Raw genomic sequence first — 18,312 nt, forward strand, 5'->3', positions numbered from 1 at the left:
CTGACTTGTTTGCCGAGGGTTGAGGTATACACTTTGAAAGCCTAAGTGGATGGGGTTTAACTTCCCACAAATCCATCCAAGATATTGCCCTCTCTGTATACTTTGTTTACCCCTATGTACGTGGACATGTATTCAGCCCTTAGGGTTTTTTGAAAGAAAGCTGGGATACATGAGATTGCAGCCAGTGTGTGTTGTGACCTAGGGAGACACATGGGCATAGCTCACCCACAAGGATATGAACATCCAGAATCTAACAAGGGCACTTGGAGGATGGACAGGACAAATGAAATGCTTGGCACACTTTTAAACTAGGTCCAGAATCTAAAATGCACATGACAAAGGGGCGTTAGGTTTGGGAGAGAGAGAAAAGATATTAGTAGCATATATAATTTTTTTTTTTTTTTTGGTGTGGCCTGAGTCCATGCAAGAATTTTGTACAGATTTCAGAATGCAAAGGAAATAACTTCATAGCTCTGCATTCTTTATACACAAATTGAGAGTTTTCACTTCTTAAATGGGAGAAAAACAAGAAGCTGGTGTTTGTACACAACGTCTCTGAAAACGCCACAGAATCCTAAATCTGGGCACCCTCCACAACATAACACTGCAAATTATGATCCATCAGGTCAGGCTTAAGGAACAGAGAATGCTGGACAGGAAAGTAGAGCTAATCAGGACATTAAGGGAGAAACCCATAGCAGAACACACAAGGCCCAATCTTGAATGTCACTCACAGGGTCAGATTTTGGTGGATGCCAGTGACCAATGGCCTGCTACATTTTCATTAGTGCTCTTCTAGAGAGTGGTGGAATCTGACGGAAATGCCTGATTAGATAGGAACAGGGACAGAGATCCACTGCCAGAGAGGCTTAAGGAAGTGATTGCTTGGCTGAGTGAATACTTCATTTTAAGTGCTAAGCACAGGTCAATGGTTAGAAAGAAAATCAATGTGCTGTGGTAATACAAATAACTGATCCCAAAAAGTAGCACCTGTGTTTTGCAAGGATATGTATTTTGGATCCAGTCTTCCCGAAATAGTACCCTTCTGCTGCTTGGAAGCAGAGAGGGTATATGCATCAAATAGCCTGTATTTTCAGCAGTCAGGCAATAAAGCAATGGAAGTGTGATATTATTTTCCAGGGTTCACCCCTTAATATCCTCTAACCTGTAAAATTGTTGGCTATAAATCAGGTGTGGCTGGCTTTGTTCCCAGTCAGTATCATCATCTGTCAGTCTGATTTAGACCTCCTGACCTTGAATTGCTTTATTTCCCTCTCCTCTGTCGGCGGTGTTATCTGAGTTCGTTGGCGGTTCATTTGGCCCCTCAGACAAGGGTACTCCCCTGGAGGTGGTAGTATGGTGCAGCTTACTTCCCTCTGCCTGTCTGACCAGCTCTTCCGGTTAGTGTTAGGCTGAACATGCATAGCCATGGCCCTGTCTCGTTTCCTGTCTCCCCGCCCCGTGGGGCACCATGTTACAGCTCCCCCAAAGACAATAGGGAGGAAGCAGTCTCAGATCCCTGAACCCAGGCAGGCATTCTGATCAGCTTTTATGTAGGCTGCACGAGCTGGGGAGGAGTATCCTTGTGTCGTCCTCCCCGTCTAGGAGGCAGGCAGAATCTAGCCCTTAGTAATATATTTTCTCATCTCTACTTAGGCAACGTTTTCAGGCATGTTAGAAGTTTATACCTCTATTTACTCACAGGACAGGCATGGGCAACAATAATACAAGTTTATGCACATCATCCTCACAGAGTCCCCCAACCCTGTTCTGGAGAGACCACCTCTAGAGGTTGAGATGGTAATATAATCTCTGTACAGTTTTTAGCTTGCTCCGGTTGCCGGGTATGTAGTTTCCCAGCCCAGTTGGGCTTTTTCTAACTGACAGTTTCAGGTTATTTTTGCAGCTGTGAGTTGCGGTATTTTGGGTTATTTTGCTGCCCTGCTGCTGCTGGCCACGCCCGCTGTCAGTGTCTCACTTGCACTGTGAGTGCTGTCAGTGTCTCACTTGCACTGTCTCATTGGCAGCATGCACAGAGGATGCTGTTGCCCCTCAGCCCCGCTGCCCTGCTCCTCTCTTCTGCCATCTGCTCTGCAGTTGTGTTGTGCTGCCCTGTTCTCTGAGACTGTCAACAAGGAGGCCAAGAGTTGTTACAGTTATAAAAGGCAGCTGATCCCTTTTGTTACCAGCTGTCATAAATATAAAGGGAAGGGTAACCATCTTTCTGTATACAGAACTATAAAGTCCCTCCTGGCCAGAGGCAAAACCCTTTCACCTGTAAAGGGTTAAGAAGCTAAGATAACCTCACTGGCACCTGACCAAAATGACCAATGAGGAGGGAAGTTACTTTCAAAGCTGGAGTGGGGGCGGGAACAAAGGGTCTGGCTGTCTGTGTGATGCTTTTCCTGGGAGCAGATCAGGAATGCTCTTCAGAACTCCTGTAAAAAGTTAGTAAGCAATCTAGCTAGAAATGCGTTAGATTTCCTCTTGTTTAAATGGCTGGTAAATAAGCTGTGCTGAATGGAATGTATATTCCTGTTTTTGTCTCTTTTTGTAAGTTAAGGTTTTGCCTAGAGGGATTCTCTGTTTTGAATCTGATTACCCTGTAAGGTATTTATCATCCTGATTTTACAGAGGTGATTCTCTTACCTTTTCTTTAATTAAAATTCTTCTTTTAAGAACCTGATTGCTTTTTCATTGTTCCTAAGATCCAAGGGTTTGGGTCTGTGTTCACCTATGCAAATTGGTGAGGATTTTTATCAAGCTTTCTCCAGGAAAGGGGGTGTAGGGCTTAGGGGGATATTTTGGGGGGCAGACATTTCCAAGTGGGTACTTCCCCTGTTCTTTGTGTAACATTTTTGTGGTGGCAGCTTTTAACCTAAGCTGGTAAAATAAGCTTAGGGGGTCTTTCATGCAGGTCCCCACATCTGTACCCTAGAGTTCAGAGTGGGGAAGGAACCTTGACACCAGCTCATTTTTCCAAAACCACCAAGGGTACGTCCATGCAGCCCACAGTAGCAAGCCTCCCAGCCTGGATCCATTGGGTTAGTGGGGCTCTTGCTATTGGTCTAAAAACAGCTGAGATGAGGGTGAACCACTTTGACTGCACGTTGAAGTTGTGGCTTGGGCTGGAGCTCGGGCCCTGAAGCCTAGGCAGGATTTCGGTCTTGAAGCCTGAGCTTCGCCCCAAGCCACGACTTCAGTAACTGCACGGCTATTTTTAGAGCGCTCTTGTGAGCCCCACAAACCCAGTCTGTTGACCCTTGCTGGGAGGCTTGTTGCCCCAGGCTGTGTAGGCATATCCCAAATGTCCAAGCTAATATCACTGCTGACCTGTGCTGGATTTGAAGCAGCAAATACTCTGTATCCCATTTCTCATCCATTGAGTTGTCCAGCCTCCCACAAATGTGATGTTTCATTGAACTGGGGAGAGGAGAATGGAAGCATACGTTTGGGGTCAGTACATTTATATGCCTTTTGTTTGTCATATACTGTTTATGGAACATACCTCTTCAGAAAGAAATCATAAAGTGAGTAAGAGAAACTGTAGGAACAAACATCTAAAAACCTGAATTTGATGATTTTATTTGTTGGGAACGAATACTTGTGGATAGTTATAAAGTGGCGTTCTAGCTATTTGCACATAGTTCATGCAGTGCAGAATAATATTGTATGTGTTTTTATATATAACCTCTTTTAAAAAAAAAAAAATAAATGGAGTAAACCATATGTATATGAAAACTGCTAAAATTGTATAGGCCGGCAATAATGAAGACCTTTATACAAAAACAATTCAGTAGCTATAAATTCAAGGGGGAATAATAACTGACTCTAGTGGTATCTGTATTGAGTTTTTTAGAAAGACTTGTTCTTATGTGATTGTTAAACTGTGCTTGCCATCAAGATTTGAAGAGTTTGTGTGAAACTTATATTGCCCTCCTGTGGCAAAAAGGATGTATCAGCATCTTTTCAGCTTCATTTGTGAATATTGCTATCTTGCCACCGATAGACTGCTGCTGTTTGCATCTAACAGCTACCCAGCTCTTCTTTAGAGGAATCTTCTGTAGTTTACGTATTGCTTAAGAAAGTTATGATACTAATTTTTGTTTTTACTTTAGTATTTGAAACAAACACATATTGAGAGGTTAAAGGATTTCACAACGAAACTGTTTTAAGTTACATAATGCATAAGATTTTGTAAACACTGTTTAAGAACTGACAGGAAAATAGCATGGTGTTAGTTGCTGTCTTCTTTAAAAACTGTTATAGCTGTTATTTATAGTCTATTAAATACAGTGTAGCAGGTGTGACTCATGGACTTAAGAAACATTTGGAGCCTGAGCTGCTCCAACTGAAGTCCGACAGAAAAATTCATTCACTTCAGTGGGAGCAGGATTGTGTATTAGTTGCTTTAGTTTTTGAAACAGCAACATATTACTAGTCAATGCAAACACTTCTCAGGTGGAATCTTGACCACAATAACTTAAATGGGGAGTTTTGCCATTGACTTGAGGGGGAGCCAGGATTTCATCCCTCAGTGTAAATAAAAAAAAAAGGTAATTTTTTGTCACTCATGTATGTAACATTTGTATGGAGTTCTCCTGCAAAGTTCGCTTGCTCAGATTGCTCTGCAAGATCAGTACTGAGGTATGTAAGTTGCTTGTTTTAACAAAAATAAAATTATTGTTGGTGGGGAAAAGATGCACATTTCTTCTTTTGTTTTGTAACTTAGAAAACAGATCGGGCAAAAAGATTTGAATTTCTCCTGAAGCAGACGGAACTTTTTGCACATTTTATTCAGCCTGCAGCACAGAAATCTCCAACATCACCATTGAAAGTCAAATTGGGACGACCACGGATAAAGAAAGATGAAAAACAGAGTTTACTTTCAGCTGGGGAGTATGTTTTCGTATCTCTATTCTTATGTCAAAGTTCAAAGTTATTTTTTCAAACAAATTATATATTTTTATTATCTATCTTTTAAATTGCAGTTGAAAAATTATGGCTTAAGTATGCCAGAACTCCTTGAAAAAGTAAAGTTGTAGTACTAAACAGGTGAAAGTGTGTGTGTGAGAGAGAGACTTTTCCCCCTGATTTGGGGTTTTTTTTATATGAGGCACTTAAATATTATTTTTGGAAGTTATTTTTTTTTAAATTGGAATAATTTTTAGAAGTCATCCTAGCAAATATTTCTGGAATTGAACTTTCAACTGAAACTTTTCACTTATCCTTCTGAATGGTATACTGATCAATGGTATACTGAATGGTATACTGATCAAGTGGCAGATTGTGTGGCCATAGTCCGTGTGTACCTTATGCCCCTCTGCCCCACTCCCTGCACAGCCACCTGCAGAATTTTTGCTTTCTCCTTGCACAGTACAACCATGGCTGAGGAGGAAAGGGCTGGATTTTAGCCTAAATAAGTCAGAGCTGGAATGGATATCTGGGAATAATTACTTAATGGTAAACTGGTTCTGTGGAAGAGCAGGTGATAGAATATAGATTTGCTGGATCAACAGTGATTTCTATCCTAATTTACTGTTTTCTCAAAAATGTAGCCAGGGTATATTCCATTAGCTCTGTTGAAAAGCTTTAGAATCCAAACTCACGTGCAAACTTTCTTCCTTCTTCAGTTATCGTCACAGACGCACCGAGCAAGAGGAAGATGAAGAGCTGCTGTCTGAGAGTCGAAAAACATCTAATGTGTGTGTTCGATTTGAGGAGTCGCCCTCATGTGAGTATCCATGTTGGAAGTTTTCTCTTTGTTTTGATTGGTTTAAGTAAGATCTCATAAGTAGATCACAATAAAATTAAAAAATTTCTAGTTAGAGGAATCTTACATTTGCAGATGTGAAAGGAGGAACGCTAAGAGATTACCAGGTTAGAGGGTTGAACTGGATGATCTCCTTGTATGAGAATGGTGTTAATGGAATTCTGGCAGATGAAATGGTAAGCAGCAAGATTTTGGAATTTATGTAGAGTAATCATTCTATTTTGATCTTTTTTGTGTACATATGTGACCTTCGTCAGCCCAAGGACTTTCTTCATGGGTTTAAATTGCATGCTCTGTGCACAATTTCCTCTAACAGGAAGAAATACATGGAATAATAAACTTATTGAAGCAGGATATCGCTTTGTACCCTTTTGACTAGTTATTGCATACATAGTTATATGCTGATGCCTATTTTGGAGCATAACACATGCATAGTTGTCACTGGTTCTTATTCTATATACAGTTAATATGTCTTAAAAAATGAAAATGTGAATTATTCTCTCATGATGCTTTCCAGAAAGAAAATGCCATACAGGATTTGTTAGCTAACTTAGGATTCTGCTGTTGCTGCTAAATAAATAAATCTTTTTTTTTTCTCTGCATTTGACATTTCTGATGCTCTATTTCAGTATTGAAAAATTGTTGCGCTTGATATATTTTATTTTGTGAAATGGAATTAACTTTTTTATACTATATCTTTAAAAAAACAAGTCCTCATTGAAGTTGTCAATTTCTAGGAAAACGTTTAATACCGCAAAAGTCTATGTATAATATAGGGCCAAATCCAACTCACTTTAATCACATGAATGTCCCTATTAACTGAGTTTCTCCTGTGATTAGGGCAAACAGGATCTGGGCCGTAATATGCCTGTTTTGGTTCTTGCTTCATTCTGGATATTGACTACAGAGGCAAACAGTTTTCCTGGATAGGTCCTCTTGGAGTTTGCCATCTGTCCCAGTGATCTGCTTTCCCATTAACAAGTGCATAAGTTACTAAAGTTAGCGTTACACATGTGGATAGAAGAAAGAATAGATTTCTCTGGTGCTGATCTGACTCCCATTAAAGTCTTTCTATTGACTTAAATGGCAATTGTACTGGGCCATAGCAGAGAGGATATGTTATGCTCTAGCTTCAGCAAAAGAGGTCACTTTTTACTCTTTCCATCCTTTATGTGGTTAATGCACCCTTTTTGTGTAAGTAAAAAGATCATAATAGATGCAGTTTCATTAACGGTGAAATAAGTTTTTGTGTAATTCAAACAAGAGATGCATAATACTATAGGGACTTTAATTTTTTATTAAACTTTGCTCTGAGCCATCCTGTAATTTAACATTGAAGTCCCTATAATTCATTTTATATACAGTGGAACTCTCTTATAGTAAAACTATTTTGTTCTTTGCACAAAATGGGTGTATTCAGAATTGTAATTGGGATATTGTAATACATTGAAGCAACATGGGTTTTAATTCGTCTCAATTGTAGACTTGCACTGTATGCATTTCACTATAAGCAGTTTCAGCAGCAGCATTAAATAGCTGGAAAATAGTTTTGATGTCCTTAATGTTATGATGACACTTCATTTTAATTTTTTTCTTTGCTAATGTAGGGTCTTGGTAAAACTTTGCAAACAATAGCATTGCTAGGCTATCTGAAGCATTACCGAAACATTCCTGGACCACACATGGTCCTGGTTCCAAAATCAACTTTACACAATTGGATGAATGAATTTAAACGCTGGGTTCCATCTTTACGTGCGGTTTGTCTTATTGGAGACAAGGATGCCAGAGTAAGTGAACAACTGAAAGGTATTATGCTTCGCATGTCAGAAACTGGTGTTCCAGGAAATACAATTGTTTGAAGTAGTTTCTTTGGCTGGTGAAAAAATACTGTAGCTTTTAACCATCTTATTGTGGGGAGGTGTTTAGACGCTATGCCAATAGGTGTTATAGGAAATGCTAAAGTAGAATAACAGACAGGGATTTAACTGTAAAGAAATTGATGAACAATGTATCCCACTTGCCAAACTCCTTCCTCTGTTGATTTCACCTTTTTCTGGTGACTACTGAACTTCTGTATTCCCCTTTTCCCTTCAGCTGATTATATTCTTTACTTCTCAGCCTTGTTGTCACCTTCCCTTTGTCTCCTTTCTCTAGTGGTTGCTCTCCCCACCTTTTCTGGGCTTCCATTATTCCTTGATCCTAATTGTAATGGGATGATGATAAGAGGAAAACTTTGGCTAATAAAGATGGAAAGATGTCTTATTTCTGTTTGACTGGTACCCAACACATGGTGATGGGCACAATAGAAACATTTAGATTGTAGAATCTCTGAAGGGAACTGGTGGAAGAGCCATTATTTGTGTAATTTAAAACTATACTGGACAGAGTGAATTGGGTGAATTATAACAGCAGCAGCTCTGCTGTAGTTAAGATTAAGAGTTTGCTTACCGTTTAAAAGACAAGTGCTCTAAAATCCACGTGCTGTCTTGAAATTCACTGTGCTTCATGGGGCGTGGCTTAGTTAATGCTCCAAATTTGGGGACATTTGAGCAAGGGGTTCCCAAGATAGAATCACTCTTAAAAACTACCATTTTTAAAAATTGTCTGGTTCTTCTAATTTGTGCACAGATAGATACCTGGGGCTCAAGCTATGGGTTTCCAGGCAGTCTGTCACCACAGTGACTACAGGTATGTCTGCACTTCATTGTAACCCTGTGCTGGAGCCTGGCTGAAGCCTAACTCCCCTTGTGTCTACACTGCAATTGCACTAACCTAGGGCTTTGACCCAGGATCCCAGGAACCTGAAGGGCTAGAGGTCTGGGCTTCAGTTAAGCAGGGACCCAGGGTTTGAGCCTCTGTTTGCTTTGTATATAGGCACAGCCCTGCTTGGTTCGGGTCCTGAGTCATCTGGAAGTATCTCACAATTCCATGTGACCACTTTTAGTCCTCTCTGTCCGAACAATCTTCAGTCCACTCTCTTGAAAAGGGAAGTCCGTTTCCCCCCGACCCCCCTTTGCAAACTGCAGCAGCTCGGATCAGCCCATTCTCTTTTGAGCTCTGATCTGCGAGCACTCTCAGAGAGCCTCCTGGGTTTGTAATGGAGAGTGAACCATGAAATATCATGAAATTATAAAAAAGATAATATTGTGTGTTTGGTCACTCTTGATTTTTGAACTCCCTCTGTCCATCCTCAGGATGTGTGCAAGTGACAGTTGGTGTTGCCCACTCGCCCACATGTACTGGAGAAGGGCAATATTTTAAAGTGCTCTAAAATCTACACACAGACTCTGATTTTACTTTAGAAGTATTTTCAAAGAAACTAACATTAGTTAACCAGAGTGAAAATGAAAGACGGGGAAGTAATTGGGATAATGTAATCATTCTGAGCGAGATCCAAGAAAAACAAGTTGCTTGCAGTGTTGTAGCTATACTGGTCCCAGGGTATGAGAGACACAAGGTGGGTGAGGTAATAGCTTTTAATGGATCAGTTTCTGCTGGTGGAAAAAGCTCTGTGCATCTCTAAAGCTTCTTTTCCATCAACAGAGGTGGGTCCATTAAAAGCTATTACCTCACCCACCTTGTCTCTCAGAGTAAAGTAAGTCCTGGGTCACTTGTTCCAGAGACATCCTGATACACAGCCCCCTAACGAGCTGTTCATGATACTTCCATAGTCTTGTAAGTTTTTTTCGTTCAGAGCCTGAGGAATATGGGGAGTTGAAGCTGTGGAGGTGCTGTTTGCGGTGGTGCAGGGGATGTGGGGTTTGGCAGCCTACAGAGTGGAGGCTTTACATCATTGCCGACCCTTGGTCCTTAGGGTTGTGCTCTGGCACAGCTACTGAGGATCCAGGACATCACCAGACAAAGACCCTTCACAACCATTGTGCTTATGACAGAGCTTTGATAAAGAATCGGATTCCTAAAAAAGGAGATTTTGTGTGTGTGGTTTTTTTTTAAGGTCCCTCGATAAATAGAGGATTGTCCTCAAAAAAGGACCCTTGATCTCTGACAGCTCAGAAGCAGTGACAAAGTAGATCCATAACGGGGGAACTTAAGCACTTTCTCCCATAGTGACGTACTTAAGGGGAAGGGAAGTGGAGCCACAGTTCCTCCTCTACGGCTCCCCTTTCCTCCACTGCATCCCTACTGGCAAATTAACCCAGAAATCATCATTTTCTTTATGCTGTGTCCAGCAGTGGAGAAGGGGCATCAGCTTCACCCTTCCCCTGATCCCATTGTCTCTAGAGAAAAAGGAGAGGCCAGAGCTGTGCAGAAAAGAGAAGAGTTTAGATCTGGGTATGGGGTATCTCCCAACCCTTCACACATTTATATCACCTATTTCTGTCCCCCACTTCAAAATGTGACCCACAGTGATTAGACTGGAATGGGGAGCTGAGAATAAGCATGTTGAGTGCATGGCATGTGATCAGTACTGAGATGGAATGGGGGGCTGAGAACAGGCATGCTTGAACATGCTCCAAGCACACACTGCTAAGACCAGAGTCAGGACTCGGGAGCTGAGAATAGGCAAACTCGGTGCAGGGCACAGGCCCACAAGTGCTGAAACTGTGGGAAGGGGGATGAGAATACCCACTCATTGGAGCAATTCATACCTCTAAAACTATTGTTGCAGGTTGTATTCACTTCTATGGGAAGTTCTTATTCGGCTGAGAATGTTTCACTGACTGGAAGGACTGTTGCATATATCTCTCTGCCTCCTGTGCTGCAGATGCATGTGGACAGCCCCTTCCCCACACATTAGGCCCAGATTTGGGGTAGGGACTCTGCATCTTCACTTTTGGGCTCCTTCCTGCCTCCATCTGCTGCAGGCACTCTTCACAGCCTCACTACCATACCACCTCCCCATCACCCCTCCAAGCTTGCCAGGGACCTAGAATGGTGATCAGGAGGGCAGAGCATTTGTGTGTTTAGGTATGGGGGGGTCTTGGAATAGGGGTGCTCAGATCAGCAGGAGGTGTGGGGATGGTCAGAGCAATGGATAAGATGGAGCAGCATCCGAGTAGTGCTAGGAGAATCTGAGAAGTTGGGGGGACGTGGAGAGTCGTAGTACAGCGTGTGTGATGGTTGGGGGAGTGTTGTAGCAGCACAAGGTAGAGCGGGGTGGGAAGGAGGGGGTCTGAGTTCATCAGTGATGGGGGGGGCCCGGCTGCATGTGTGCCCTCCCATAGGTATCCCTCCTTTCAAAAAAAAAAAAAAGTCCCATGGATTCATGCTAGTGTCCCTGCACTGTACCTGCATCCTTTCCCTAGCTCTTTAACCAGCAGATCCCATGTGGACATCTGACTCTGAGGGGAAGAGGGCTGAGAAGGAAGAACTGAGCTATGCTGGAGAGGTAGAAAGATGAGATGATGCAGGGGCAATGAAGGAACTATCATGCAGCCAGTGCATTCTGTGGCAGGATTCATGGTGGCCAAGGAGCCAAAGACAGTAGAGAGGGGAGAATTATGGGTGGGCAGGGGCTGCTGAGAAATTAAATGTTCCAAAGGTTCACTAATGCAGTGTTAAGGTTGCCCAGTGGTGCCTGGTGCCCCTCCAGAATACGGAGTGTGATTAAACTTAATTCTCTGAAAGCCTGGAAATACAAAGATAAGGTACATCCCTGCAGTGCAACTTCTTTGTGCAGTGCCCCAACATGCCACTAACACACATGCTAGCACTCCTACCTTTACAAATGTCACGGAAAACCTTGGGAATAGAGCACATGAGCACTGCAGGACAAAGTTTGCTATGCTTGACATTAGACAGAAGCTGCCTATACTCCAGTACTGAGCCTACCCCACACAAACTACTCCATGCTTGTACAATATTACTACCATTTTGCTCTTGTCCTGCAGATTGCTTTTGAGACAGTATATTCATTTTGCCTTGCCTTCACTTAACTCTGGCTAAGCCCTGGAGACCCTGTACGCTACCAGACTGCTGGCAGTCCCCATGACAAGAAGACCCTGTGTACCTCTGCAGACATAACCTCCAAAATTCAATGGGGCATGCTTGGTGTCTTAAGGTACACATGCGTCTCTTGTCATGAACCAGTCACAGCTTTGCATACTAGCTCCAACCAATCGCTCCACCACTAAATGCAGCTACAGCGAATGCAGGTGGAGTGTGTGCAGACAGTGTCGTAATTCAGATCTCTAGAACATAACACAAACACAGCACATGTTTAGTCCTTCCTAATGTCTATGTATTACAGATTTTAAGGATACAGGGGACCATTAGGTCTTCTAGTCTGACCTTATTAACACAGGCCATAGAATTTCATCCAGCTCTTTCTGTATTGAGTCTAATAACTTGTTTGATTAAAGCAGATCTTCCAGAAAGGCATCCAGTCTTGATCTGAAGATTGCGAGAGAGAGAATCTCCATTTCGCTTGGCAATTTGTTAATCTTTGCACCGCTATAATGGAACCGTGGCTATTGCCAGCTCTCAAGTGTGTGTATGGGGGCAGGGGGTACAGTTAAAGCTGCAGGTAGCTAAAGTTGCATTGCAGGATGTCATGTATCTTAACGGTGTGTGTCCTGGTTTACATTTGTGTTGCTTTACCTCTTTTTATTCCCTGGTTTTCAGGGGTTTAAGTTTAGCATCCACATTCTAGAAATGCACAAGACATTACTGGGCAACCTTAGCTCTACATTAGCCCAATATTTGGGCATTTAATATACAGCATTGTTGAAAACACTCCTTCACGTGTCACTGAAGGGGATGTCTTATTTAACTATTTCACTGCTGATCACTTAACAGGAAATATTTATTTTAAAAATACATAGTTATGCTTAAGAATAAACACCCACTGAGGTGAATGGGGACGATTTATGCCTTTCATCTTAACTCCAGCTGCTGATCAGTTTATGCCCTGAAACATAAAGATTGGAAGCCTTTGTTGTTTGACTTGAATTAGTGTAACTCCAGGTATTCTTTTTCATATGTGCTTAATCTTTTATTTTTTTTACTCGTTAACCTTTTGTTTCAATAATATTGGCAGACATAAGGGGCAGAGAGCTCCAGATAAGTTATGCCCGCTGTTGTTACTTAATATCTATTAATATTATTTTACATTAGGCTGCTTTTATCCGTGATGTTATGATGCCTGGAGAGTGGGATGTTTGCGTTACCTCATATGAAATGGTAATTAAGGAGAAATCTGTTTTCAAAAAGTTTAACTGGAGATATTTGGTGATAGATGAAGCCCACAGAATAAAGAATGAAAAATCTAAGGTAAACTTCAATTTCAGTATTTTCGTAACCTTTGCTTGAGCATTTTGTAACAAAATATTTTTAGATTTTAAATGTTAGATTATATTTTAGTCCTATTCAAATCCTTCCTGAAGGTCATTTTTTGAAAATAATAGTTTGATCTTTTGGGGCTTGAATTTCAGAGGTACTGAGCACATGGCGCTCTCAATGACTTGAGTTGAAGTGATGGGTGCTCAGGATTTTTGAAAATCTGTCCCTTTGTGTTTAAGCCACAGATAAAAAATGCTGTTTGTTATTTTTCCTAGCTCTCTGAGATTGTACGTGAGTTCAAGACAACAAATAGGTTGCTGCTGACAGGAACTCCTTTACAGAACAACCTCCATGAACTGTGGGCATTACTCAACTTTCTTTTACCTGATGTCTTCAATTCTGCAGATGTAAGCTGGGGCCTGATATATATTTCGCTAGCGTAATTCTGATGATATATCCTGCAGAGAGGATGGATTACCCGGTGGTTAGAGTGGCCTTGGACTTGAGATACGCAGATTCAATCCCTTCATTTTATCACAGGCTTCCTGTGTAACCATGGGCAAATCTTAGGGCTTGTCTACACTACCTGCTGGATCAGCGGGCAGCGATCGATCCAGTGGGGGGTCAATTTATCACGTCTAGTATTGATGCAATAAATTGATCACTGAGAGCTCTCCTGTCGAGTCCGGTACTCCACCAGCATGAGAAGCGCAAGTGGAGTTGATGGGAGAGTGTCTGCTGTCACTAGATTTAGGTACATGGACTTCAGCTACGCTATTCACGTAGCTGAAGTTGCGTATCTTAGATCAACCCTGAGCAGTAGTGTAGAGAAGCCCTCAGTCTTTTTGTGCCTCAGTTCCCTTATTCCCAGTGGTGTTGAGAAGATAAATACATTAAAGGTTACGAGGTGCTCAGACACTATGGTAGTGGGTGCCATATAAATATGAGAGAAATATTTTTAAAAATCATGGATACAGTGTGTCTCTACTACCTATCATTTTAATTATGGGTAGAGCCAGTTGAAATTCTTCCTTGCAGAAAGGTTTCATATGGTAAAATACAGTTCTCTCTTTATTCTTAGAGGGAACAGACTGAATTTTTCCTGCCAGCTTAATACTGTCAAAATCCACATTTTGGTAGTTTATTTGCAAACTGAGGGCCCAATTCTGCAAATGCTCAGCCTTTGGCTAGACTAGGATTTAAAGGTGTGATGTTGGTTAACACATGTGAACCAGCACATTTTAAAACTGTCTTGTCTACACTAGACTTTTAAGACATTTCAGGTAGCATGTGTTAGCTAACACCTTTAAATCCTAGTCTGGACAAGGCTTTAGGGCCTGTTTTCCTAAGATTTTGCTTCTTGTGCTACACTTACACCGTGCAAAGTGGGTGTAAAATGCTGCTAAATTAAAGTGGATAAACTTAAACTGATTTAATCCTTACTTATATCACTGTTACTTATAAATGTGAGTTAAACCAAGTTGTGAGTCTACGCTGAACATATAATTCGCACAGTAAACTTTATGCTTTTTCACTTAGAATTTACACTTTTTCCTTTCACCACCTCTTCCCTTCGCTTTTTTTCTGTCACTCTACTCATCTTGTTGCTTTGATTCAGTTACTTCCATTCTTCTTGCTTCATGTCTCTATCTGATCTCACTTTTTATGGTCCAATTTCCTTGTCTCTCCCCCTGCTTTTCATTATGCAACCTGACTTGATGCACTATGATAGGCACTCAGATGTTACAGTGGTAGGCCTGGTATAAAACCCAGGAGGGAACAGAGTAGGCTCTTCTGTTAAAAAGAGGTTCTATGTTTTACCAGTGAAGTTATTCAATTGGCTTGAAAGTTTATGGATGCTGTTAAACTTGCCGAGAGCAATGGCCTGTGTCTTCTCTCACTGGTGTAACTCTATTGACTTCATTTTTACATGACAGTGAGAGAATGTCAACAATAATGTAATGAGATTTAACACCCTTGTAGGGGAAAAATGCTAAAGGGAACACCCTCCCGTAGAACTTCAAAAAGGGGAAGCTGGTTAAACAGAAATTTAAAAGACCGTCACAAGGGCGAAATGTCTGCAAACTGTGAGGAGACTATTTAAGAACACTATAATAAAGGCTCAAATTTAAACATATACCCCAAATAAAAAAACAGTAAGAGGACCCAAAAAATGCCGCCATGGCTAAACAGCAGAGTAAAACAGGTGATGAGCGGCAAAAATGCATTTTTAAAAATTGGAAGTCAAATCCTAATGCGGAAAATAGAAAGGAGCATAAACTCGGGAAAGCAAGTGTAAAAGTATAATTAGGCAGGCCAAAACAGAATTGGAAGAGCAACTAGCAAAAGACACAAACTAACAGCAAATTTCGTTTTAAGTACATTATCAGCAGGAAGCTTGCCAAACAGTCAGTGGGGCCACTGGACGATTGAGATGCTAAAGGAGCACTCAAGAAAGACAAGGCTGTTACGGAGAAGCTAAATGAATTCTCGCATCAGTCTTTGCTGCAAAGGATGTGAGGGGAGATCCCCACACCTGAGCCATTCTTTTAAGGTTACAAATCTGAGGAACTGTCCCAGATTGAGGTGTCAATAGAGGCAGTCTTGGAACAAATTGATAAATGTAACAGTGATATGTCACCAGTACTGGATGATATCCACTCAAAAGTTCTGAAGGAACTCAAATATGAAATTGCAGAACTACTAACTGTGTTATTTAATCTACTACTTAAATCTGCCTCTGTAACATATAACTGGAGGGTAGCTAGTGTTATGCCAATTTAAAAAAAGTCTCCAGAGGTGATCCTGGCAATTACAGGCCAGTAAGCCTAACTTCAGTACCTGACAAACTGGTTGAAACAATACTAAAGAACTGAATTTTCGGACACGTGGATGAAATTGATATATTGGGGAAGAGTCAACACAGCTTTTTGTAAAGGAAAATCATGCCTTATCAATGTATTAGAATTCTTTGAAGTAGTCAACAAGCATCTAGACAAAGACGATCCAGTGAAGTAGTTTACTTGGACTTTCAGAAAGCCTTTGACAAGGTCCCTCACCAAAAGATCTTAATCGAAGTAAGTAGTCATGGAATAAGAGGGAAAGTTCTGTCATAGATTTGTAATTGGTTAAAAGGGGGGGGGAGAAGGGATAGGACTAAACGGTCAGCTTTCACAAGGGAAAGAGGTAAATAGCAAGGTCTCCCAGGGATCTGTAGTAGGACCAGTGCTGTTCAACATATTCATAAAATGATCTGGAAAAAGGGGTGAACTGTGATGTGGCCAAACTTGTGGATGATATAAAATTACTCGGGATAGTTAAGTCCAAAGCTGACTGAGAAGAGTTACAAAGGGATATTACAAAACTGGGTGACTGGGCAAGAAAATGGCAGACGATATTCAATATTGAATAATGCAAAATAATGCACATTGGAAAACCATATTCCCGACTATATGTACAAAATGATGAGGTCCAAATTAGCTGTTACCACTCAAGACAGATCTTGGAGTCTTCATGGATACTTCCCTGAAAATATCTGTTCAATGTATAGCCGCAGTCAAAAAAGCTAACAACGTTAGGAACCTTTGAGAAAGGGATAGATAATAAAACAGAAAATATAATACCACTATATAAATTCATGGTATGTCCACACCTTGAATACTGCATGCAGTTCTAATGGACTTATCTCATAAAAGATACTAAAATTGGAAAAGGTGCAGAGAAGGGCAACAAAAATTATTAGGGGCATGGAACAGCTTCCATGTAAGGAGATTTGCTTAAAAAGAGACTGGGGGGGAGGGTATAGTAGAGGTCTATAAAATCATGAATGACATGGAGAAAATAAATAGGGAAGTGTGTTGTTTGGCCCTTCATGTAACTCAAGAACCAGGTGTCACCCAATGAAATTAATAGGCAGCAGGTTTAAAGTGAACGTAAGGAAGTACTTCTTCACACAACACATAGTCAATCTGTGGAACTTGTGGCCATGGGATGTTGTGAAAGCCAAAAACCTAACTGGGTTAAAAAAAGAATTGGATAAGTTCATGGACGATAGGTCCATCAATGACTATTAGCTAAGCTGGTCAGGGATGCAACCCCAGACTCTGGGTATCCCAAAACCTTCAAGTGCTAGGAGCTAGGAGTAGACGACTGGAGATGGATTGCTGAAATTGTCCTTATTCTGCTCAGTCTCAAGCATCTTGCCACTGTCAGAGAGAGGATACTGGTCTATATGGACTATTGGTCTGACCGAGTATGGCTGTTCTTATGTTCGCATGTGTGTCTGTTATTGAAAGTAAAGATGAAACTGTACATGCTAACAATAATTTGTTTTTCCTGCAGGACTTTGACTCATGGTTTGATACTAAAAATTGTCTTGGTGATCAAAAACTTGTAGAAAGACTTCATGCAGTAAGTAATAGCAGCGATGGTAATATATTATTGCTACAAAATAACTTTAAAACAAAAGTATAATTCTTGTCTCTTATTTCTCCTCAAATTATGATAAAATGCATTGTGGTAAATGTATATAAATATTTGTATTCTCATTAATTTTAGAATTAGCATATATTTATATTGTTTTTACAGTAGTATCTGCCATAATTTCTATGTCAAATATCTATCAGCATTTCTGTTAGTTTTTCCAAAGTTTTATCTTTTATAACATTACTGTTTGCAATAGAAACATCAAAGCTTATTAATTCATAAATAAACTAAGAATTGCAAGGAGTTTTGAAACTATTAATCATGTTGAAGTACTGATGTGCTGCATTGACACTGGGGTGAAATCAAGACAGAATTTCAGTTTTATCTGTGAATATTGTGGTTCATTTAGAATCAAGATTTTAATAATTTTCTTTAGTGTATTAATAGAGGATATAAAAAAAAAGGAAGAGTTCACAACCAGGGCTTTGGAGCGGAGCCCAGAGCTGGAGTATGGAGCACAGCTCCAAAGCCCTGTTCACAACACTTCTATTGTTGAAATTCTATCATAAGAAATCTTGCTGTTCAGCTCTAATACAGTTACAATGGTATTTTTATTTGATTAGATCTGAGTAACTAGATGTTTAAAAACCCATGGCTCAGATCATTGAAAGAAGGGTCATCCGCTCAAAGGCCTTATGCTTCTTCACTGGCTCAGGGCCTTGGTGCCCCTCCCTCTTCTCCCCACTCTGATGTTGGAGCTGAGTTCCCAAAGACTCACCCTGATTGCAGTTGACACAAATGTCTGTAGGGGAGGCTCTGGAGGAGGGGGAAATAATATAACCTGAGGGCTCTCTTGGGAGCCAAAATGAGGA

At 40.9% G+C, this 18,312-nt stretch overlaps 1 protein-coding gene across 3 annotated transcripts in view; it reads left to right on the plus strand.

Annotated features, from left to right (window-relative positions):
* The window catches only part of SMARCA1 (SNF2 related chromatin remodeling ATPase 1), a 66,704-nt gene that overhangs the window by 9,252 nt on the left and 39,140 nt on the right, over positions 1 to 18,312 (plus strand). For all 3 annotated transcript variants that reach the window (XM_074962517.1, XM_074962516.1, XM_074962518.1), the window contains exons 3-9: positions 4,733 to 4,899; positions 5,634 to 5,734; positions 5,849 to 5,949; positions 7,381 to 7,560; positions 12,851 to 13,006; positions 13,291 to 13,422; positions 17,357 to 17,425. In XM_074962517.1, coding sequence (XP_074818618.1) covers positions 4,733 to 4,899; positions 5,634 to 5,734; positions 5,849 to 5,949; positions 7,381 to 7,560; positions 12,851 to 13,006; positions 13,291 to 13,422; positions 17,357 to 17,425 — 906 coding nt within the window. The remainder of the gene's footprint in view (positions 1 to 4,732; positions 4,900 to 5,633; positions 5,735 to 5,848; positions 5,950 to 7,380; positions 7,561 to 12,850; positions 13,007 to 13,290; positions 13,423 to 17,356; positions 17,426 to 18,312) is intronic.

This window comes from Natator depressus, chromosome 9 (genome assembly GCF_965152275.1).
Source record: "Natator depressus isolate rNatDep1 chromosome 9, rNatDep2.hap1, whole genome shotgun sequence".
NCBI lineage: Eukaryota > Metazoa > Chordata > Testudines > Cheloniidae > Natator > Natator depressus.